This window comes from Syngnathoides biaculeatus, chromosome 5 (assembly GCF_019802595.1).
Source record: "Syngnathoides biaculeatus isolate LvHL_M chromosome 5, ASM1980259v1, whole genome shotgun sequence".
Taxonomy (NCBI): Eukaryota; Metazoa; Chordata; class Actinopteri; order Syngnathiformes; family Syngnathidae; genus Syngnathoides; species Syngnathoides biaculeatus.
In genome coordinates this window covers 5939307-5963634 of record NC_084644.1, presented here as the reverse complement: position 1 = coordinate 5963634, position 24328 = coordinate 5939307, and the positions used below count along the sequence as shown (strand labels likewise).

Genomic DNA, 24328 nt, shown 5'->3' with positions numbered 1-24328 from the left:
GGAGTTTGCATGTTCCCCCGCGTGCCTGCGTGTTTTTTTTTCCGGGCACTCCGGTTTCCTCCCACATCCCAAAAACATCCACCATCAATTGGGCACTCGAAATTGCACCTCGGTGTGATTGTGAGTGCGGCTGTTTGTCTCGATGTGCCCTGCGATTGGCCAGCAAGCAACCAGTTCAGGGCGTACTCCCCCTTTCTGCCCGTTGACAGCTGGGATAGGCCCCAGCTCTCCCCGCGACCCTCGTGAGGATAAGTGGCAAAAGAAAATAGATGGATCGATTCAGGCAAAATATTATTGCAGTACTCTTGCGTTCTCAACTTGTTGCGGACTGAGAAGGTAGAAGTGATGTCATCGCAATGAGTAAGTAGACACAGCAGATGGCGCTATTACACCTCAGACGAATTCTCACCTGACGTCACATAACGTTTGAATGAAGTGTACTCAATTTACAATGTTTAAATTTCTTTTTCTTGGTCATGGAGTAAGAATTCCCAGTGGGGGTGTGCGTCCCGCGTCCCCCCCCCCCCCCCCGATATTCGTCGTCAAGCCCAACTCGGCGGGCTTGTTTTTGCTCTCCCGTGCGAGTCGTTTGGGAACTTTCGCTTTAAGAAGGCGCGTCCGCGCTTGTGCGGCGGCGTGTGTTGATCCTGCGAGCGTCCTGCGGGCACATGGAGGCAGGCCGCCCGCCGTCCTTTCGCATCCGCAACCAGGCGACATGTGAGCCGCATTCGGTGGCCCCTTCACCCCCGCGAGGTTGGCTCTGCTGCGCCTTTTTTTTTTTTAAAACTATATCCATATTTTATTTTTTTTATTGTATTTTTTTTTTTACCCTTCCGTGCACCAGTTTGAGGCTCCGCGAGGATTGCTACACGATAAGCCGCCGCGGATCCGTGACATGGAGGCAGCGCCGGGCAGGAGCTGCTGCCGAGAGCGCACCTCGGCGGGGCGGCACTGAGGCCGCGGAGGCGACGGGATGGCAGCCTCCAGCAACTCCAGCCTCTCCGGTTCCTCCTTGTCATCTGGTAAGGAGAGTTGAAATCCACCCTCTCGTATCATCCCCTCATCGGCAAGCTAAACCACAATAAGCCTGGTCCAGTTCTTTTCGCCGCCTTATTTCTGCACACGCAAACGCGAAGCATGTCGAATTTGTCGCCTCGCTGTCGATCGCGTCCAGAGTTTGGTGACTCGCCTTCCACTCGGCCGGCGGCGGCTCGTGCAAGGGCGCATCACGGCTTGGCACGCGTGCTCCACTTTCCGTGCGTGCTTGCGGCGCCGAGTTTGGAAGTTCTGCGGGGTGCCCAAAACCCCAAAATGTCAAGATGAGCTTACGCGACGCCCCTTTTTAAAGAATCCGATCACATTCGAAAGATGTGGGTTTCGGATTAGCCCCCCCCGCAATTGTTTGTCAATGTAAAAAGGTTCAGTTTTTGCATCTTTTGAGAGCCAGTTTACATTGTGCGGTTTGAGGTGCTGCCGGTGTAAGAGTGGAAAAAAAAAAAAAAAATAGCGCCCGAGATTGGTCGCCATAACACCGGGGTCCCCAGATTTGATTTTTGCCCCAAACATTCAACATTTCATTCCGAGGAGGCAAAAATGTTTACACGGAACATTTTGGGGTTATCACTTGGGATTCATTCGACAACCACCCACGATTGGTGAAAATCGTCAATATAGCGCAGGGGTGTCAAACTCTTTTTTTGTTTGTTTTTTTTTTTGTCCCGGGCCACGCTGTAGTTACGTTTTTTATCAAAGGGCCGTTATGAGTGTGAAACCATGAAAATCCTTCGCCTTATTATATTTACACGTGAAATTTCTGAGCTAGTTTTGGAATTAGAACTCAAGGTTGATGTGTTTTTAAAGTATTGCTGATGTTGGGGTACACAATAATGCTTGCAATATCTCAACATTATCTTTTATGATATTACATTTTGGCAGCACGGTGGAGCAGCTGTAAAGCTTTGTGCTAACAGTTCTGAGGTCCCGAGTTCAATCCTGGCCTCGCCTGGGTGGAGTTTGCATGTTCTCCCCGTCCCTGCGTGGGTTTTCTCCGGGCACTCCGGTTTCCTCCCACATCCTAAAGACATGCTACTAAATTGCCCCTAGGTGTGATTGTGAGTGTTTGTTTCTTTGTGCCTTGCGATTGGCTGGCAACCAGTTCAGGGTGTACCCCGCCTCCTGCCAGTTGACAGCTGGGATAGGCTCCAGCACTCCCCGCGACTCTTGTGAGGATAAGCAGCAAAGAAACTGGATGGATGGATATTACAATTTGATATTTTGGTACAGATTTGAACAAAAATGACCGACGTTCATGCTCATAATTTTACTTCACGGGCCACATAAAATCATGCGGCGGGCCAGATCTGGCCCCTGGGCCTTGAGTTCGACACCTGCGATATAGCGAGACTACACAGCCTCGTTTGCATCCACCGTGAACGCTGCACGCCGAAAAAATTGCAACTGGCTTCCCAAAGCTTACGCTGCGTGCCATCGGGCTAAAGACGATGCGTGGTTATTTGCTAGCAACCACAACGAATGACTTTTTTTCTGAAGCTGGAACCGATTTACTCAATCCGTCCATTTTCTTATCCTCACAAGGGTCGCGGGGGAGTGCTGGACTATACCAGCTGTCAACGGGCAGGAGGCGGGGTACACCCTGAACTGGTTGCCGGCCAATCGCAGGGCACATGGAGACAAACAGCAGCACTCACAATCACACCTAGGGGCAATTTAGAGTGTCCAATTAATGTCGCATGTTTTTGGGATGTGGGAGGAAACCCGAGTGCCCGGAGAAAACCCATGCAAGGAAGGGGAGAACGTGTAAACTCCACACAGGCAGGGCCGGAATCAAATCCGGGTCCTCAGAACTTTGAGGCCAACACTTTACCAGCTAAGGCCCCGTGCCGCCCCGATTTACTCCACTTCCATTCATTTCAATGGAAAACGTGACCTCGGTTTGCAAACCAAACATATATTGTACGTTGAAACAACGCTCGCGGCCCACGGCAGTTTCACGTTTTCCCCGGCGTGCCTTTCCACGGCCGCGGCGCGTCGACCGAGCCCGAGGTACGGACCGCGTTTCGCTTAGCACGATTTCACGCGCGCGCCTCGGAAAGCGCAATTTGCCGACTTCTCTGCTTTAAGAGGAAAGACGTTTTCTCTTCGAGGGCTGTCATTACTACCCGGCGTAATTATCAGAGGTTACTCGCCGCGCCGCCGCCAGGGATGGAGTGGTTGTCACAAGGGTATGATTATTTTCAAGCGGGAGCTTTTTGGCAGGCGGACTCGACATTTGAATAATCTCCACCACGAGGCAAAAAAATGAATCCTGGCCGGCGCTGTTCGCTGACCCAAATCAGGCCGTCTGTTCTGGCTGCAAAGGAAGCGCTTTTTTGGCTCGCGCCCCCTCGCCGGCGACGTCGCGAGTACGGATAAACACGACGTCGGGTTTTGTCTGGGTGAAGGACGCGACAGGACGCGATACGCGCACGATTGGTTCCGTCTTTGGTGAGCCGTATTCGCCTGGGGGAAAAAAAAAAAAAAGCCCAAATGTGAAAAACACATTTTTGGCAGAGCTACAAACAGAAGCGTGTACGCTCGCAACAATGCTCCATTTCCCATATGGCTCTCGGGAGATAAATTATGGGATGGAGTAAAGACAAAAAAGTACACCCTGAGCTTTGGGATGTGAACGCCAGCACAGTTGGAAGGAGTTGGAATTAAAGCTGACGTTCTGCCTTCCACGCCACCCAGCACATGTTTCCGCTAAATACTACCGTTCACCTCAAAAATCTTTCCACTACTTGCATTTTTTTTCCTTCCTCTCCAGCGTGTGAAATTGTGTCGGGCGTGATTTCGTGTTTTACGAAACTGAGGTCGATTTTACCTGCTACCTCTTATCTGCTTTAATTCTTTGATTTTTTTTATTTTTTTTAAATTTTTTTTTTCCTTTTGGATCAGGGTCATCATACACAGATGGCCTCCCTACTGCCGACACACACACACACCGTGGCAGCAACAATGCCGTTGTTGTTCTCCTTCCTCTTGGCTGGTTAGCAAAAGCTCGTCTACGGCTCGCTGACAGTCACGTGACCTGACGGGCTTTGCAAGAACGCCGCGTCCGCGGTGGGGGGGCGATAGCGCCCGACCTTCCCGCGTGACGGCACGCATTCCTTTCATTGCACGGCCTTTGTCGTTCCATTTCGATCGGTCACGTCTGAGGAAGAGATTTTTTTTCTTTTAATCACGTGTAGCAATAAATGAGTTGATTGCGTGGAATTCATAAACAGGGTGAAAAAGATCGGTCATCCGGGAGGGGGTCAGTGTCGAGCCGCTGCTCCTCCGCGTTGAGAGGAGCCCGGATGAGGTGGCTGGGGCATCTGATCCGGATGCCTCCTGGACGCTTCCCCGGTGAGGTGTTCCGGGCATCTCACACCTGAAAGAGACCCCGGGGACGACCCAGGACACGCTGGAGAGACTAGGTCTCTCGGGTGGCTCGGGAACACCTCGAGCATCCGAGAGGGGCTCAGTGTCGCGCCGCTTCTCCGCCGCATTGAGAGGACCCAGATGAGGTGGCTGGGGCATTTCATCCGGATCCCTCCCGGACGCCTCCCTGGTGAGGTGTTCCGGGCACGTCCCACCGGAAAGAGACCCCGAGGACGACCCAGGACCCGCTGGAGAGACTATGTCACTTGCCTGGCTTGGGAACACCTCGGTCATCGGGCAGGGGCTCAGTGTCGAGCCACTTCTCCGCCGCATTGAGAGGACCCAGATGAGGTGGCTGGGGCATCTGATCCGGATGCCTCCTGGACGCTTCCCCGGTGAGGTGTTCCGGGCATGTCACACCTGAAAGAGACCCCGGGGATGACCCAGGACACGCTGGAGAGACTATGTCTCTCGGCTGGCTTGGGAACGCCTGAGGATCCCTCCGAAAGAGCTGGAAGAAGTGGCTGGGGAAAGGGAAGTCTGGGTATCCCTGCTGAAACTACTTCCACCGGGTCCTGACCGGGAATAGAGGTACAAAATGGATGGATGGATGGATGATAAACGGCATCTGGAGCCAGTTGAGGTCAAACATAGCGACCCTCGTGAGGATAGGCGGCTCGCAAAACGGATGGATGGTTGTAGCGCACTACTTGGCTGTGACCAGCAGGGGTGCTGTTGATTCTCTCCCACCTGCAGACCCGAAAAATCACAATACGACGTCACGTTTCCAAACTCTTCCAGGCACTTAAAAGAAACCGTCTTGAAAATATTCAGGTGGCGATTATCCCATCCCGTAAGAAATCATATTTGTGGAAAGTGATGCATTTTTCCATTTATGGTTTGTAATTCTGCATAATTTTCAGCATCTGTTCGAGTATAGTTCGGAACAGTCAGTGGTGCAGGCAGCGTGGGATCAATTCCCGCTCACTGATGGTGTCGATATCTGCCCTGCGACTGACTGACTGGCGACCAGTTCAGGGTTTCCCCCAAAATTAACGGGGATAGGCTCCAGCTCTCTCCCCGCATAACTGCAGACGGGTCGCGTCAGGAAGGGAGTCCGGCGTAAAAACTGCGCCATCATCTAAGACGACACACTGTGGCGACCCCTAACGGGACAAGCCGAAAGGAAAAGAAGAAGTTCCAGCATAGGTTGGGCTTGGTCCCTGTTTGTTATTGCTGAAAAGTGGAATATTAATTTCCCCCCTCCCTGTCTGCCGCCTCCCTTCGTCCTCTGAATGATGAAGGTGAGAATTCTAAATCTTCAGTAACACTAAAACGGTACCATGAAGGACGCCATCATCCCACCAAAGCCGACTTGGGGGCGAAAAAAGGAGGAGAAAAAAATCCAGCGTTTTATCGCCGCCGCAAAAGCAAATTTTTTTGCTTTTTTTCTCGGCCTCCGCTAAGTTTTGTCTTGCGGCTCGGCTGGAGCGCTGCCGACGAGCTGAGAGGACAAACGGGCCAAAAGTTTGGCGGCGGTCGATCGGCTCGATGACGGACGCTAACAGTGCCGTTGTGCAATGCGTTTGGCGCCGTCGAAGTCCTGATAAGAACGACACCGGCGCTCACGTGGGGAATCAACACTGGCTGGCGATGCTCTCATCTCATTGGCCGAATAGCCGAGCTGTTTTACAATGCTATGAAACTATATTTATAATCTTTACATGTACGTGTTGCTAGAAAGGACAGCGTGCATGTCACCAACATGCGCAGATGCAAGTGAATAGGCTGATGGAAAAAGTGCCAACAGGCTGTCAAAAGTATCCACACCCCATTTGTGGCCTTTCACTATTCTTGACAATCGTGCCATGTTTTTATGGTTCAAAAAAAGTATGTTTAATCTGAGTGGTATTTGCAGGGTTTTTTTGGGGTGGGGGTGAGGACAAATGGCGATACGGTGGATCACCCGGAACACGTTTGCCTCACAGTTCTGAGGTCTTGGGTTCGATCCTCGACCCCACTGTGTGGAGTTTGGAGTACTCCGGTATCCTCCCACATCCCAAAAACACGCAACATGAACTGGACACACTAAATGTCCCTCGGTGTGTTTGGGAGTGCCGCTGTTTGTCTCGATGTGCCCTGGCAACCAGTTCAGGGTGTACCCCGCCTCCCGTCCGTGGACAGCTGGGATAGGCTCAGGCACTCCCACGCCCCTCGTGAGGATAAGCGGCTAAGAAAATGGATGGATGGGTGGGGACAAATGCAACAAAATCCATCAGCAAGAATATGGCCACTTGCCCCGATTCAAATTTTGTGGATTAATGTGATAATCTACGAAGGCATAAAGGGGGAAAAAACATTTTTAGCAAGCACATTGATATTTTTATTTTTTTATTTTTTTTTTAGGTTTAGACAAGTTAGTTAGTTCCAAGTAAGTTAAAACAAAATTTGGACTTGTGCTATTTGGCTTATGAAATGTACGTCATAAAAAATTAGAATACTGTGGAAATGTACTTTCCAGTATTTCAAATAAAAAATGTATTTTCAGTCAACTATAATAAATTATATTTTAAAGTTATTTAAAATTTAATTTTAAAAAAATCGTTTCACTGTGAAGTGAATATGTCTCATTTATATTTTTCACCCCCCCCCCCCACCGGCTATACCTGTTTTTCCATATATTCCACCTCAGTTGCACTTAAAGTACTACCTGACACGTAAAGCATGATTTTTAGTATGTTTTTAATTTTTAAAAAATGAATGGACCCATCCGTTTTTTCACTACACATCATGATGTTGTCGTGTATGGATTTTTGCATCTCCCGCCATGACAGTTTCTGGAGGCATTTGTGTTGGAGAAGAACCAGGAAGTAACGTTTTTTTTTGCAATAACGGGGTCAACTAGCACTTTAAAAAAAAAAAATTTAAATTCTCAAAAGGTGTCAGCTAAGGCATTCGGTCTTCATTCCTCACGTGTTGAGTAAATATGATTTATTTTTTGAATGAGTGTAGACTGCTGAAGAACTCAGGGCCATGCATCTAACTGCATTCTCTTCGGGGGGGTCTCCCGCATCGTCAGGCGCTTCCTCCGAAGATCCCTTTGATGTTTTGCCGGTATTTTGCATCACCCGTGCGAGTTTGCTTGCATTTGCTCTCGCGCGCATGCGTCGAGGTTCTCGCGCCGCAGAACCTGACGAAATTCTAAGCAGGATGGGCGGTTTGAAGAATCCAATTTTTTTTTTTTTTTTTTTTTTAATTCTTTGGAAAAGCTGCCGTGGAATCAACCTTCCAGGCTGGAAGCGCGACGGCCGGCTGAACGGCCTCGGTGAATATTTCATCAACGATATTCGCAGCAACGCATATCTTAATCTTTACCTTCTGCGAACCTACCAGGGCAATATTTGATCTTGCAATTTCATAAAGGAAATCAACCCAAATTGACATTTTGACACATTTGGTATGTATGACCTTTATAACAACTGAACCCGCTTCTGACATCCGCCGCAGATCATCAAATCTTCAGTGAAGCGGCGACATTCTTCAATTCACTGATGATGATGATGATAATGATATTTTTGATTTTTGCGCCAGAATGTTGTTGTCAAGCTTCTTCAGCACAACAACAAAATAGAGAACGGAAGAAAAAAAAAAGTGCACGGGACTAAAAAAGACAGACGTATGGAAGTAAATATGTGCCACCAGGATTTGAATTTGAAATATAAAGTTATCACATATTCAATAATCGTATTTCAGTGTAACTTTTCAATGTTAACAATTCAACCGGCTACAATTCACTGTCTGAAATTCACCGTCTGTGCCACCAGCCAGGGTTACTTCAGGTCAGAACAGAACAGAACAGCCAATCGCAGTTATGCTTTCTCAGTCACGTGACGTCACATACTAAGAAGGCCTAACTGCGATTGGCTGGCTGTTCGGTTCTGACCTGAAGTAACCCTGCCTGGTGCCGCACATACTGACCTAGAAAAATACTGGATAGCGCATACACATCGAGCGGTATGTCGATTGGTTGAAGCCAGTTGGCCGCCATCTTGGTACTCCCAAAAGGTGGTTTGCAGGTTGGATCATGGCAGGGTTTGGCATGTAGAATCAAAACTGGTCGTGTGAGCTTGACATTTTTTAAATTATGGTAATATGAAGGATTTTTAATTTGACTTGGTAAGACAAAAAAGGCAAAGTGCAAAGGAAAGACATCGAACACCGTGACTAGCAAGAAACCTGGCATATTACCTAGAGCTCGATTTCCATGACATGTTAACTTTTCCCAAAGTACGCTATGAAGCACTGTCATCATAACATAAAAAAAAAAAACAAGCATTTTTTCGTCATAAAAACATTACATTTTAAGTCAATCACTTTGATATATTTTTGTAAAGATGGGAAAATACATGCTAAACACTGTTCATTTGTCTCTGCGACGTCAGAAAATTTCAACTCGTTTCCTCGCATTTGACAATCAAATTCAATGTGCAGAGTTCTGTATTATGAAATTCATCAAAAATTTCAGAGAAAATTTGGTTTTTTTGCTTATCCACCGATGAATTTTGGGAAAATATGGCTTTTTCACGAAAAACCGTCGGCCTACAAAGGTGAAGCAGAGAGCGAACAGTGAACAACAACAACCGTAAACAAAACTTTGTTCGAGTGAATTAAGATCATCAGAAAATAATTAAAAAAAAAAAAAAAACTTTACAAACAAACATTAAGAGTGTCAAAGTAAATCTTACTAACTTACCTGTGGAATGTTTTCTCACAGCCACGAAATTGGCGAATAACGCACAGGTCGGCGTGGTTGTTTTGGGAGTATCAAGATGGCGGATGCCGACTTCGGTTTTGGTGGCCAATGAGCCAGCCAGTTTTTTTTTTTTTGGTTTTAATTTTAGATCAGTGTGCACGGACAGTAAATTAAAGACGGCGAATTGTAGCAACTATTGAAAATGTGATTTTCTGGCCTCAAATTCTGCTGGCACATATTTACTTTCATACAGATGAAGCTGATGACGCTATTAAAAACATTATTATCGAATTCCCCTCGCTAGATAAATGAAGTATTATTTGTCAGCGTGTTGCACAGTAGCAACATCCAACAAGTTCTTACCAGTCGACGCCTACGAGCACTCAGGTGTGATTCATGCCGCTGCCTGGGGTCCGACGGGTGTGGACGGCACAAGAATGCGCCCCCCCCCCCAACCCCCCGCGTTGATATGATTCATTTTGCACGTCGCACGTCCTCCGGCGGCTCAATTGATTTTCCTGTAAGTGCCGCGGATTGTTTTGGCGGCGAGGGTGCGGCGTCGCGGCGGTGACGTGCCGGCGTGCGTTTGTCATCTTTAAGAAATGTCGCGACTTTCAACAAACCTTCATGAATTTCATCATTATTTAGCACAGATTTTTTTTTTTTTTTTGTTCCGATTAGAAATGTATCGATGACTGCGGCGCGGTGACCTGCTTTGCGTTTTTTTTTTTGTGTTTTTGCAGACCCTGAGGATTACCAACCACCAATATGGAAGTCCTACTGTGAGTATAACGATTACCGATGAATTTGCCCCCCCCCCCCCCCCGCGCGGCGAATGTATTTGTCATTTTGTAATCCATATCGCGTGCTCACCCGCTATTTAGAGATGCGTGCTGAAACTGTGATGTAAATCTTTTTTTTTTTTTTTCCACCTCTTTCTCATGCAGCTACCATAATTGCTGTCATTTTGTAAGAGAAATGAATGACGAGGCCTCCGTCTCTTAACGCCGGCAGACGCGATCCCAGTAAAATAGGTTCACCTCGCCGGGGGTGGGCGGGGGAAATCGGATTTTGAAGAGCCGCTGAACATCCTCCTCACGCCCACTTCAGCATCCGATGCTTCTTTTTTTTTGTTTGTTTTTTTTTTCTGCCGTGTGGGAGGAAATAGAGCCGCTCTTCCATATTTGATGCGGCTCCAATCATTTGGACTGCGAGAGCCGCACGAGTGCAAATGGAAAGTGTGACACGATGGAGCAATTTCATTTTGCCTCTGTTTTCCATATATCAAATGTCTGCGTGTATTTTCATTTATTTATTTGTCAAATAATTCTGTACTGGGGCAGGACAGTGGCGCAAGCTGTGAAAGCGTTGGCCTCACAGTTCGGAGGACCCGGGTTCGATCCCAGTCGCTCCTGCGTGGAGTTTGCACGTTCTCCCCGTGCTTGCGTGGGTTTTTTCTGGGCACTCCGGTTTCCTCTCACATCCGCCAAAAAACATGCAACATTAATTTTACACTCTCAGTCGCCTCTCGGTGTGATTATGTGTGCAACTGTTTGTCCCTATGTGTCTTGCGACCAGTTCAGGGTGTTAACCCGCCTCCTGCCCGTTGACAGCTGGGATAGGCTCCAGCGCTCCCCGTGACCCTTGTGAGGATAAGCGGCAAAGAAGACGTATGGCTGGATGGATAATTCTGTTCTGGGGGAGCACTCAGCACTGAGCTGTTAAAGCGTTGGCCTCACAATTTTGAGGACCCGGGTTCGATCCCAGTCCCACCTGTGTGGAGTTTGCACGTTCTCCCCGTCCGTGCCTGTGCGGGTTTCCTCCGGGAACTCCGGTTTCCTCCCACATCCCCAAAACAGACACTCGAAATTGCCCCTAAGTGTGATTGTGGGTGTGACTGTTTCTCTCAGTGTGCCCTGCGATTGGCTGGCAACCAGTTCAGGGTGTACCCTGCCTCCTGCCCGTTGACAGCTGGGATAGGCTCCAGCACTCCCCGCAACTCTTGTGAGGATAAGCATTTAAAAAATGGATGGATGTTCTGAGGAAGCACGGTGGATCAGCTGTTAAAACCTTGGCCTCAGAGTTCTGAGGACCCGGGTTCAATCCCGGCCTCAACCTGCATGGAGTTTGCACGTTCTCCCCGTGCTTGCGTGGATTTCCTCCGGGCACTCCAGTTTCCTCCCACATCCCAAAAACATGCAACTGGACCCTCTAAATTGCCCCCAGGTGTGATTGTGAGTGCGACTGTTTGTCTTGATGCGCCCTGCAATTGACTGGCAACCAGTTGACAGCCGAGATTGGTCCAACCACTCCCGTGACCCTTGTGAGGATAAGCGGTGAAGAAAATGGATGGATGGATGGATGAATTCTGTTCCGTTCTGTGGTCCCATCGGCACTTATTGTGTCAAAGGGATGGACGACTTTCAGACCTTGTGTCAGTTTGACAAAGACACAAAACCTTGCCCCACCCCACCCCTCGCACAATCTACTGTACCAAAGACTTATTTCCAGCTGGTCTTTCAGTTTTGTCAAAAGCAGCGAGGGCGCTTAGTTAGTGGTACTTTTAAGGCGGATTTCAGAGTCATTTGGAGCGCTAGTTTATCTATTTTCCATCCTTTCACGGTTGTAAACTGCGCTCGCCACACTTGCTGCTGTCTGGCAGCTTATAATTTGCCGACGTACGTCGACGACTTTGTGTCGGGGCCCAATTTACTATTTTGAAGTAATTACAACTTGCGCCGGACTGCACACGCGCAGGCCTTCATCAAGATCCGCATGCGTGTCTCTCTCCCAGTGTACCAGTTACAGCAGGAGGCCCCGAGACCGAAAAGGATCGTATGTCCCCAGGAGGTGAGCGCGCCGGTCCCGTCGCGGATTCGTGCTCTCGACCCGTCATTAGATGGCAAACGTTGCGGGAAGTATCAACGTCGCCGCGTCCCGTGTGGGAGATTAGAAGCACCATTTTTATACGAAACACACAAAAAAGCGACTTTCTCGTTTTCTGTTTTGCAGATAGAAACCAGGCCCAAATACTACGGCAGAGAGTGAGTGTAAACCTAATTTGTCTACTTGTGCTTTGGGGGAGGGAAAGTTGAGTTTCTCAAAAAAAATTTCCAGAATGTTCTAACGCACCGGTGTCAAACTCGAGGCCCGGGGGCCAGGTCCGGCCCACCGCATGATTTTATGTGGCCCGCAAACCCAAATTTAGAGTGTCAATTTTCATGATTCTTGTAACAATCGGGATCAAAATTTCAAATTGTCGTGTGTCATAAATGGGAAAGTTGAGACATGACAAGCGTTTTTGTGTTACCAAACATGAATAGTTGCATAGAAAAATAGCATTACCATTGATTTCTGATTCCCAAGCTAGTTCATACATTGATGATGTAAGCACGATGACACTGTTCAATATTTATACGTAACGGCCCTATGATTGATACCAGAACTACAATGTGGCCCACGAGCAAAGTGAGTTCGACAGCCCTTGTTCTAATGTGTCCCAGATTTCACGGCATGATCTCTCGAGAGTATGCAGATGAGCTTCTCAGGGCAGCCGACGGGTCCTACTTGATCAGGGAGAGCCAAAGACAGCCCGGGTCACACACATTGGCCTTACGGTACTCGCAGCGTCAATCTGGGGCCAAACCCCCCCCCCCCCCGTGAACTCAAGATTCTCGTCACTAGTAGGCACAAAGCGCTCACCCCTCGCGTCTCCGTCTAGATTCGGACCGCAGACGCTCAACTACAGGCTGTTCTACGATGGCAAGCACTTCGTCGCCGAGAAGAGGTTCGAGTCGGTGCACGACCTGGTCACGGACGCCCTCATCACGCTCTACATCGAGACCAAGGCGGCGGAGTACATCGCCAAAATGACTGCCAACCCCATCTACGAGCACCTCGGGTACACCTCGCTGCTGAAGGACAAGCTGGTGCACAGGCTGAGCCGCGGACGCACGGAGTCCCGCAGGGTCGCCTTCGTGAGGGACGAAAGGGTGAGTTTGCGGCGGTCTCGGTGGCCCGCGTGCACTTAAGCCCCCATTTGAAAGACAAATTGCCCAAGACCGGAGCAAGAGCAACGCTTAACTTTTTACAGCCAAGGCACTCACCCATTTTACAATAATAGATAAATATCACGTACCATACCACGAAACTAAAATGTGACAAAAAAAGTATGAATGCTGAAATTTTGATGATCTCGTGTCAATTTCACTCCAAAATGACTTGGTGTGAAATCTGGGCTGTTTATTTGAAAACAAATCTGATACACATACAGGAAAGTCCACAATTATTCTGTCGTACGAATGGCAACACAGGTTAATTGTACCTTCATGAATCTAATACTTTTTTTTTACGGTACAGAGTGTGGTTTGATTTCCATCCATCCATCAGTTTTCTACCGCTTCTCCGGGTCGGGTCGCGGGGCAAGTAGCTTCAGCGGGGATACCCAGACTTCCCTTTCCCCAGCCACTTCTCCCAGCTCTTCCAGAGGGATCCTGAGGCGTTCCCAAGCCAGCCGATAGACATAGTCTCTCCAGCGTGTCCTGGGTCGTCCTCTGGGTCTCTTTCAGGTGGGACGTGCCCGGAACACCTCACCAGGGAGGCGTCCGGGAGGGATCCGGATGAAATGCCCCAGCCACCTCATCTGGGTCCTCTCAATGCGGCGGAGAAGCGGCTCGACACTGAGCCCCTGCCCGATGACCGAGGTGTTCCCAAGCCAGGCAAGTGACATAGTCTCTCCAGCGGGTCCTGGGTCGTCCTCTGGGTCTCTTTCCGGTGGGACGTGCCCAGAACACCTCACCAGGGAGGCGTCCGAATCAGATCTCCCAGCCACCTCATCCGGCTCCTCTCAACGCGGAGGAGCAGCGGCTCAACACTGACCCCCTCCTGGATGACCGATCATTTTCACCCCGGAACACCTCACCAGGGAGGCGTCCGGGAGGGATCCGAATCAGATGCCCCAGCCACCTCTTCTGGCTCCTCTTAATGCGGAGAGGACCGGCGGCTCGACACTGAGCCGCTCCCTGATTCTCAGCCGTTCGCTAAGGGAGAGCCCGGACACCCTCGGGATATCTGGGATCTTGTTCTTTCGGTCGCGACCCGCATCTCGCGCCCAAGGTGAGGGTAGGAACGGAGGTCGACTGGTAAATTGAGAACTTCGCCTATCGACTTAGCTCCGTCTTCACCACAACGGACCGATACAAAGTCCGCATCAGTGCAGACCCTGCACCGGATCTCGGTTCTCCCCTCACTCGTGAACGAGACCCCAAGATACTTGATCTCATCCCCGACCCGGAGAGAGGACCACGGTCTCGGATCCGGAGGTGCTGATTGATGAATGATGAATGAAGATTTATCTTAATTATCCTTTTTTTTTTTTTTTTTTTTTTTTAATCAGCACTCCACTTGTCAAACCACTCCGGGAAGAATCAACTTTATTTTGAATTTGACACGAGAGAACTCTGTCATGCCCAATTGTATTTTTTATTAATTTGTGTATTTTTTTGGGGCAGTGTTCTGTGAGACTAACCCAACCACATAGCCGCAGAGTCCCCCCCAAACCGTAACACGGTACGTTATGTATCCAGTATCTGTGATCTTTGAACAAAGCCGGCGCGCTGCTGTGGTTTCGATCGCCTTCCGCCCGACTGAGCATTTTTGCGGCGGGGCCAAAGTGATTTTAGAGGACGCTTTGTCCTGTGCGTTAAGTGCACGTTATCAGCCGGCAGCCGGCGGGTGTGTTCGCCGCCGCCCGCCGTGCTTGATTGCCTCCTCTGAAAGGTGATGATGACCGGGAAGGGGAGGGAGGCGGCGGGGGGTGGAGGGGGGGGGGGGGGAGACAGATGTTTTGCTGTCCCTGTATATCAGATTGTTGTCACTGAAACTGCCGAGTTTCCATCCCATAATAGTCCGCGAATGCCTTACCACAAAGGAACACGGAAGGTTGCTCGCCTTCCCCTTGGAGGATCTTCAACGATCCCTCCACTAGGGGGGGCGGTCTCGTGGTCTGTGGGTGTTTCTTCCGTTCACTCGGCGGTATTTTGTGTTGACACGTGAATTCTGGCCTCACAGTTCTGAGGTCCTTGGTTGAATCCCAGACCCGCCTGTGTGGGTTTTCTCCTCCCACATCCCAAAAACAGCCATCATTAATTGGACACTAAAATTGCCCCTAGGTGTGATTTGTGAGTGCGGCTGTTTGTCTCTATGTGCCCTGCGATTGGCTGGCGACCGGTTCAGGGTGTACTCCACCTCCTGCCCGTTGACAGCTGGGATTGGCTCCAACACTCCCAGTGACCCTTGTGAGGATAAGCAGCTAAGCAGATGGATGGATTAATTCTGTTCTGTTCCGTGGTCCGATCGGCACTTACTGTGTCAAAGGGATGGACGACCTTCAGATCTTGAGTCAGATTGACAAATTGGCTGGCGACCAGTTCAGGGTGGACCTCGCCTCCTGCCCGTTGACAGCTGGGATAGGCTCCAGCATTCCCAGTGACTCTCGTGAGGATAAGCGGCTCAGAAAATGGATGGATGGAAGTGAATTCTGTTTCATGAAATATATATCATAACCGGGGGGGGGGGGGGTGACATGTCTGCAGTCGTGAGCATCAGCTGCGGTCACTTTTGCAATCTGTAACCTGACACTTAAGGCACGAACACAGCAAATGGCCACGGATCAATGCGTCATCAATTGATTTATTGTTCTTTTTGACACTCATCAATGGTCGTTTGTCTTTTTTTTTTTTTTTTTTAATGTACCGAAAGTCCTCCTGTGTACATTTCGTTCATGTCTGCGTCTCCTTTTGATGATTTTTTTTTCTTTCATACTGCGCACAATGATCTGAGCTGTCAGGTGTATTTGCACCAAATATTTATATATATATATTTTTTTTTTTTTGATCCCAAAAAGCAGCTTTCCTCTGACGGCTTAAATGTGGAAAAGTCTTTCCGACCTAGATGTTTACCCTTCAACCGACCCGCTCCCCCCTCACCCCCCCTGGCCCGGCCCGAGTCGCACACTGGCTTCGCTGTTTGGTCAATACGTGCCCGTATTTACCCTTCAAAAGCGGCTCCCCAACCTGAACCGAAACGCGTCCCGGAGGCCCGAAAGCGGAACTCGACCCCGCGCGTTTATCTTCTCCGTCGGATTCCTTTAGCGTGCCGAACGAGGTCAGGCCTCCGCCGCATTCCTCCTGATCCCCGACCGGGTGGATGTCAGCGAGGTGCCGGTCAGGCCGGTCCGGTTACTTGCCCCTGGAACGATTTGCGCGCCGATGCCCGTGTTTGCTTGCTCAGATAATGAGCCGCTCAGAGTGCGCCGCTCTAATTTTATCCCGTGAAAATCTCATGACTACGCGCTTTTTTTTTTCGTCCAAACTTCTCCGCTCGTTCTAATTGAGTGAACTTTTTTTTTTTGTTTTTTTTTTTAGTTTCAGCCGCTGTAGTATGCGTGTACGATGGCAGAACAACAGCGGCTGTTACGACTTTGTCTGACTGCGTCAACGGGCGCTTGTGTTACGATCCCGACTTCGAGCTCACGGGAATCCGCTCACAAAGGCGAAGAATAAAGGAGTCGAGCGGCTCCAAAAGAAAGCGCAGCCCGTTGTGCGTGACCTCCCTTTTGTCCTTTTTTCTTCCATGCTTTTTCTCCGACTAGACAAGAAGCCATCTGCCTGCGGACAAAGCTCAGCCCAGCCCCCCCTTCGCCCTCCCCCACACCCGAAGCTAAAATATCTCCGACTTGGCTATTTCTCATCTGTCCGTCCTACCTAACTTGTATGTCGGATTGTGTACTTTGGGATGCGTAAATCTTCTCAAAGAACGTCAAACGTCCTCACCTGTCACGTCAGGCTTTGCCGCGGCGATTTGGCTTTGCCCAACGCATCACGAGTAAGCTGCTTATCCTCACAAGGGCCCCAGGGAGTGCTGGAGCTGATCCCAGCGGTAAACAGGCAGGAAGTGGGGTACACCCCGGACTGGTCGCCAGCCAATCGCAGGGCACATAGAGACAAACGACAGTTAGACTCACAATCGCACCTATGGGCAATTTAGAGTGTCTAATTAACATTGCATGTTTTTGGGATGTGGGAGGAAACTGGAGTGCCCGGAGAAAAGCCACGCAGGCACGGGGAGAACATGCAAACTCTACACAGGCGGGGGTCGGGATCGAACCCAGGTCCTCAGATCTTTGAGGCCAATGCTTTAACAGCTGCTCCACCGTGCTGCCCCAGAACAGAATCATCCATCCACCCATCCATTTTCTTTGTCGCTTATCCTCACGAGGGTTGCGGGAAGTGCTGGAGCCCATCCCAGCTGTCAACGGGCAGGAGGCGGGGTACAACCAGGACTGGTCGCCAGCCAATCGCAGGGCACATAGAGACAAACAGCCACACTCACAATCACACCAAGGGGCAATTTAGAGTGTCCAATTAATGTTGCATATTTTTGGGATGTGGGAAGAAACCGGAGTGCCCGGAGAAAAGCCACGCAGGCACGAGGAGAACATGCAAACTCCACACAAGCAGATCCGGGATTGAACCCTTGTCCTCAGAACAGTGAGGCCAACGTTTTACAGCTGATCCACCGTGCCGCCCACACCAATATCAATTCTGAGTAATGCTAAATATTTCTCCCCCAAAAAGAGTCATGAGAGTTCAAATCAACGTCCCGCACGTCAGCAAACCCTGTGAGACTTTGCGTCCTCCCTCAAAAACTCCCACACGTGTGTTTTTTTCATCTCTGTATGCATATATATGATCAATTAATACAGCATAATTTGCATACAGAACGAAATTGCCAAGCACTTGTTTCTGTCAGCATGATGGCAGCTGAAAGCTTGACGGCTAACAAATGCTTGGAAGTTACCGGAAAAGCTTGCCAACAAACACGTTAAGTTGTTTCTTTCTGTTGCTGTCGGATCGTCCGCGGTTTTGCTTTTTTGACTTTTCCAAATGATTTCACGGCTTCTCTTTTTAATTGCGTGACAATTGCGCTATTCAAAGCATCGCCGGCGCACTAAATCGAGGTTGTGCGACCGTAACGGGTGAAGCTTGGAACAAATTAGTCCGCATTACATGGGTTCCTGGGGGAAAACTTGTTTTGGAATTTGAACGGCAGAGAATTGTTTGACTTTTATCCGTTTTTTTTTTTTTTTTTTTTTTTTGGTCTTCAAGTGTTTATTTAATACCTCACGGAATGTAGAATTTGCGATCTCGTGCTCCTGTGCTGATTGGTCCGCACAATATGATTCATCGGGGCGGCCGGGGGGGGGTTGTTGCGCTTGCTTGCGTGCAGAAATTCGTCTCGACAATAGCAACACCCCCCCCCCCCCCCCGCTGCGCGGCGACCGTATGGCGGCCGAGCGGCAAATGAGCTTCCTTTGCTCTTTTACGGGGATTTGAGCACTCTCAGATTATTCCCCGTGTCGGGATTACGGCAGTAATCCCGCCCCCCTGCCCTCACCCGCAGCCCCAGTTGCCGGCCGGCGAGTTCCGCCCGGGACTCGTGGGAGTCGGTTTCTGGAAGACCCCAACCGGGTTGGCAGGATCGGGGAATTCCACCAGCGATCTGACATAAACGGAGGTCATGAGCTCGTCCAATTATGAGGACGGAAGCTCCTCCTGCGGGTCCGTTTCGGAGGCGGCCGGCGGGCCGGTGACGCATTTCGGGGGGCCCGGGTGGCGTTTGAATCCCCCCGCTAAGTGGAGTGGAGTGTGTCCGGAAGGCAGCGAGCCTGGCGTGAGAGTGCGCCGTGATACAATGAGAACGTCTGCACTATTGATCCTGCTTTACAGAGCTGTTGAGCTGTGCGAAACGGTTCTGACAGCAACAAGCCCGCAACCACAGCCCCTCCCCTTCCATCCATCCATCTCTCTCTCCGTCTCTCTCTCTCTCTCACTCATTCCTTTCTGGGCGTGTGAAAGAGGGCCATTGTGCGAGGCACACTCCAACCCTCAGGCCGCCCACCAACCACCCGCCTCGCTCATCTCGCTTCCCCGCCGAGACTCTCGGTCATCCCCCCACCCCCTCGCCGTCGGTCGAGAGCCGAGCGCGTTCGACCCGTTCGCCGTCTGCCTCTGGGGTCGATGGACGGTCCGTGGGAACGGTCCGGCACGGAGGCCGGAAGCAACCGAGGAGGTCCGCCGGGGGAGCTGAGCAACCACAAGGCCAAACGGCAAGAGCGGAAGCGGCAGGAACTGTTGGCTTTCGCTCTGGGAGTCAAACTGGGGAGCAAAGGGACGCTTTTGTGGAAGCCCATCAAGCTGTTGGCCTCCTGTCCGCAGATCTCGTCCTCGCTGGCGCGGCGCGGCGCCTTGACAGACGCCGCCGAGAAGCAGTGCTCCTACGAGAAGATCCACAACTTCAAGGTGAGCCGTCCCGTTGCAACGTGGCCGTCTTTGACGAATATCGAAATATCCCGAGCGGAACGAATGTTGTATGCGCCACGTTTTGTTTTGACGGGAGAGCGCACAGCTGACTTCCTGCGCGATTCCCGTAACTAACGGACAAAACCGACCGCCACCCGTTAACGGCCCAGCGCGCCGATCGTAATTGATTGTGACGCTCATTGTTTTCGTCTCATCGAAACGAGCGCCGCTTGTCCCGCATTCTTATTTGAAGCTCTTATCCAAGTCTGTCGACAGATAATAGTTCATATTTGAGAATACGTATCAGGTTTCGGAGTCCCAATGTTGGAAAAGAGAACAAAAGCAAATCCCTCAGCGCCACAGCACTTCACGTCCCACCTTTTGAAAGCGGTGCACTTTTGTTTGACCGGCCACAGGTGTCATCCGTCACGTTTTGGGGTGCGCATCTTGCAGCCACGGATCGGATTGCCTGGCAGCAGATGCCAGACGCGACATGGTAAATCCTTTAATCTGCCCCGCGCGCTCTCCTCGCCACCGCCTCGGGTCCCCTCTCCCGTGGCGTCGGATCACAAAGTCGGCTCTGTGCGACCCCACTCGAAAATGCCTGCCTCGTTCTGCTGCTCAACTGTGTTTGTGCGCCCGTAACCACGGGGTCTCCGCCCGCAGGTGCACACTTTTCGAGGGCCGCACTGGTGCGAGTACTGCGCCAACTTCATGTGGGGGCTGATTGCACAGGGCGTCCGCTGCTCAGGTAACTCCACGGTACACGAACAACATCTTTTTGGTCGAGTCACATCCTGGACTGTAAACAGTTTTCCTGGTTATTCAACGCAAAACAAATTTTCATCACTTTGAATCCAATTCTAGTTTAAACTTAAGATCTCATCATTTAATGATTCTTCATGATCATGGCATCCCTGCGGTTGGATCAGATTTAGAATCATATGTCCATCACGTCCATGGGGGCGGACCCAAATGCAGGACTTCCAGGCAAAGGCATGATGTTCGGAGTGGTTTTATTCCAAAAACAGGTCAATACCAAAAAGACCGTCCAGCACAAATAGAAGCACAAAAGCGCTAGGCTAGTGGCGAGGTCCAGAAACATAAACGGGGTCCAGTAATAATGAGGCAAACTAAGAAACATGACAAGACGTGGTCAAAGGGCACAGACTCGCTGTGACAAGGGATGGGACATGGGGGCGGACCCAAATGCAGGACTTCCTGGCAAAGGCATGATGTTCGGAGTGGTTTTATTCCAAAAACAGGTCAATACCAAAAAGACCGTCCAGCACAAGTAGAAGCACAAAAGCGCTAGGCTAGTGGCGAGGTCCAGAAACATAAACGGGGTCCAGTAATAATGAGGCAAACTAAGAAACATGACAAGACGTGGTCAAAGGGCACAGACTCGCTGTGACAAGGGATGGGGCATGGGGGCGGACCCAAATGCAGGACTTCCTGGCAAAGGCATGATGTTCGGAGTGGTTTTATTCCAAAAACAGGTCAATACCAAAAAGACCGTCCAGCACAAGTAGAAGCACAAAAGCGCTAGGCTAGTGGCGAGGTCCAGAAACATAAACGGGGTCCAGTAATAATGAGGCAAACTAAGAAACATGACAAGACGTGGTCAAAGGGCACAGACTCGCTGTGACAAGGGATGGGGCATGGGGGCGGACCCAAATGCAGGACTTCCTGGCAAAGGCATGATGTTCGGAGTGGTTTTATTCCAAAAACAGGTCAATACCAAAAAGACCGTCCAGCACAAGTAGAAGCACAAAAGCGCTAGGCTAGTGGCGAGGTCCAGAAACATAAACGGGGTCCAGTAATAATGAGGCAAACTAAGAAACATGACAAGACGTGGTCAAAGGGCACAGACTCGCTGTGACAAGGGATGGGGCATGGGGGCGGACCCAAATGCAGGACTTCCAGGCAAAGGCATCATGTTTGGAGTGGTTTTATTCCAAAGTCAGGTCAATACCAAAAAGGTGATTACATATTTACCACTGAAGTACTTAGTTCATTAGTCTCCCAAATGTGACACGGCTGTCCGAGGTGGCGCCGCCCACGCCAGTGGCCGGACCATCCACCATGACACTTGTTTTCTTTTTGTTTACAACCGTAAGCAAAAAAGACGGACCCAAAGTGATATCGCCGCTTCAAACGCGGTCTAAAAGGTTAAAGACAGGTCAAACGTAACTAAAAATACAGGAAACTGATCACAAGCTTTCCCAGTGGGAACACGGCCATTCAGTAAGCCAAGACCTGTTTGTCTCAGCCCCCGAAACACACAGCGTTTGTTGTTGACCCGTTTTCCATGCTGATAAGCCCGAGGCGCGCGGCGTTCATCAGCAGACCTCATGTGCTCTTTGGAAGCGGCAGGAACATCTTCGCCCGCTCCCAAACCCGAACCCCGACCGCCCACCTTTAAACTTCACTCGGCCGGCTCGGACAAAACGCCGCGAAGCTAAAATGACTTCCTGCCGCCGGGTTTGTTTTTATCTTGTGTCGGCGCGGCGAGGCGAGAGGGAGCGGCAGCCGCAGCCGACGCCGCGCGTCGCTTTGACTCGGGCTTAATCCCGCCGGCGTGTTTGCCTTATCATCCGCGCCGAGGCTGAGGGCTTTCTCTTTATCTCCTTCCGCTAGATTGCGGGCTGAACGTACACAAACAGTGCTCCAAACTGGTTCCCAGCGACTGCCAACCGGACCTGCGGCGGATAAAGAAAGTCTTCAGCTGCGACCTCACCACGCTGGTCAAGGCCCACAACACCCCGAGGCCCATGGTGGTGGATCTCTGCATCCGAGAGATCGAGCTCCGAGGTAAAAACGCTGTAGGGCGGAATTCCCCACCGGTGCGACGTTTACCGACGTTATACACCCCCGACCCCCCCTGCCCGATGGTTTGCGTTGCAGGTATGAAATCCGAAGGTCTGTACAGAGTGTCCGGGTTCTCGGAGCACGTCGAGGACGTGAGGCTGGCCTTCGACCGAGGTTTGTCGTCTTCGGACCGGGAAGTTTTCAAAGCTGGCTGACACTGTAATACTGCACCGCGTGTAAGACGTTCCCATGGGTACTTCAAATTTCTCAAATTTTTAAACAACACCCTTAAATACATATTTTCACACCCAACAGCTATCCGAGTGAATAATTTGCGTTTACAACGCGGACAAGAATAGGTGGTGGAAAAAAAAAAGATCAATAAGTGGAAATCCAATTAAATTTACATTTATTGTGTTTTCTTGGCCTGACGTGTTTTGGATCATGTGCGGGAGGAACAGAGTAAATTAAAATATTGTATTGTATTGTTGTATTGTAAGTTCAATTCAAAAAGTGAAACTCAATCAAATTTATTAAACACCCGGCGGGGAAAAAAATGAGGACAGATTCCTACCTCATTACTGGTTTTGCTTGTTTCTAATATAAAATGCAAAATTCTTGATGTGGTCAATTTTTTTTCATTAGTAGTGCACTACATCCATCCATCCATCCATCCACTTTCTACCGCTTCTCCGGGTTGGGTCGTGGGAGAAGTAGCTTCAGCAGGGATACCCAGACTTCCCTTTCCCCAGCCACTTCTTCCTGCTCTTCTGGAGGGATCCCGAGGGAGTTCCCAAGCCAGCCGAGAGGCATAGTCTTTCCAGCGTGTCCTGGGTCGTCCTCGGGGTCTCTTTCCGGTGGGACGTGCCCAGAACACCTCACCAGGGAGGCGTCCGGATCAGATGCCCCAGCCACCTCATCTGGCTCCTCTCAATGCGGAGGAAAAGCGGCTCGACACTGAGCCCCTCCCTGATGACCGAGGTGTTCCCAAGCTAGCCAAGTGACATAGTTTCTCCAGCGTGTCCTGGGTCGTCCTCGGGGTCTCTTTCCGGAGGGACGTGCCCAGAACACCTCACCAGGGAGGCGTCCGGATCAGATGCCCCAGCCACCTCATCTGGCTCCTCTCAATGCGGAGGAAAAGCGGCTAGACACTGAGCCCCTCCCTGATGACCGAGGTGTTCCCAAGCTAGCCAAGTGACATAGTTTCTCCAGCGTGTCCTGGGTCGTCCTCGGGGTCTCTTTCCGGAGGGACGTGCCCAGAACACCTCACCAGGGAGGCGTCCGGATCAGATGCCCCAGCCACCTCATCTGGCTCCTCTCAATGCGGAGGAAAAGCGGCTAGACACTGAGCCCCTCCTGATGACCGAGGTGTTCCCAAGCTAGCCAAGTGACATAGTTTCTCCAGCGTGTCCTGGGTCGTCCTCGGGGTCTCTTTCCGGAGGGACGTGCCCAGAACACCTCACCAGGGAGGCATCCGGATCAGATGCCCCAGCCACCTCATCTGGCTCCTCTCAATGCGGAGGAGCAGCGGCTCACACTGAGCCCCTCCCAGATGACCGAGGTGTTCCCAAGCTAGCCAAGTGACATAGTTTCTCCAGCGTGTCCTGGGTCGTCCTCGGGGTCTCTTTCCGGAGGGACGTGCCCAGAACACCTCACCAGGGAGGCGTCCGGATCAGATGCCCCAGCCACCTCATCTGGCTCCTCTCAATGCGGAGGAGGAAAAAGCGGCTAGACACTGAGCCCCTCCCTGATGACCGAGGTGTTCCCAAGCTAGCCAAGTGACATAGTTTCTCCAGCGTGTCCTGGGTCGTCCTCGGGGTCTCTTTCCGGAGGGACGTGCCCAGAACACCTCACCAGGGAGGCGTCCGGATCAGATGCCCCAGCCACCTCATCTGGCTCCTCTCAATGCGGAGGAAAAGCGGCTAGACACTGAGCCCCTCCCTGATGACCGAGGTGTTCCCAAGCTAGCCAAGTGACATAG

At 50.7% G+C, this 24328-nt stretch overlaps 1 protein-coding gene across 2 annotated transcripts in view; it reads left to right on the top strand.

The window, feature by feature from the left end:
- Positions 1–24328, top strand: part of chn2 (chimerin 2) — a 29902-nt gene that overhangs the window by 2243 nt on the left and 3331 nt on the right. The window contains exons 1-11 of one of the 2 annotated variants that reach the window (XM_061821340.1): positions 579–753; positions 845–1022; positions 9919–9957; positions 11970–12025; positions 12188–12219; positions 12679–12792; positions 12897–13167; positions 19453–19536; positions 20203–20287; positions 22177–22350; positions 22444–22521. In XM_061821340.1, the coding sequence (XP_061677324.1) occupies positions 974–1022; positions 9919–9957; positions 11970–12025; positions 12188–12219; positions 12679–12792; positions 12897–13167; positions 19453–19536; positions 20203–20287; positions 22177–22350; positions 22444–22521 (982 nt within the window). In that variant the 5' untranslated portion in view covers positions 579–753; positions 845–973. Of the gene's footprint in view, positions 1–578; positions 754–844; positions 1023–9918; positions 9958–11969; positions 12026–12187; positions 12220–12678; positions 12793–12896; positions 13168–19452; positions 19537–20202; positions 20288–22176; positions 22351–22443; positions 22522–24328 lie in introns of those variants that run through there. The other variant, XM_061821342.1, reaches the window with a different exon arrangement.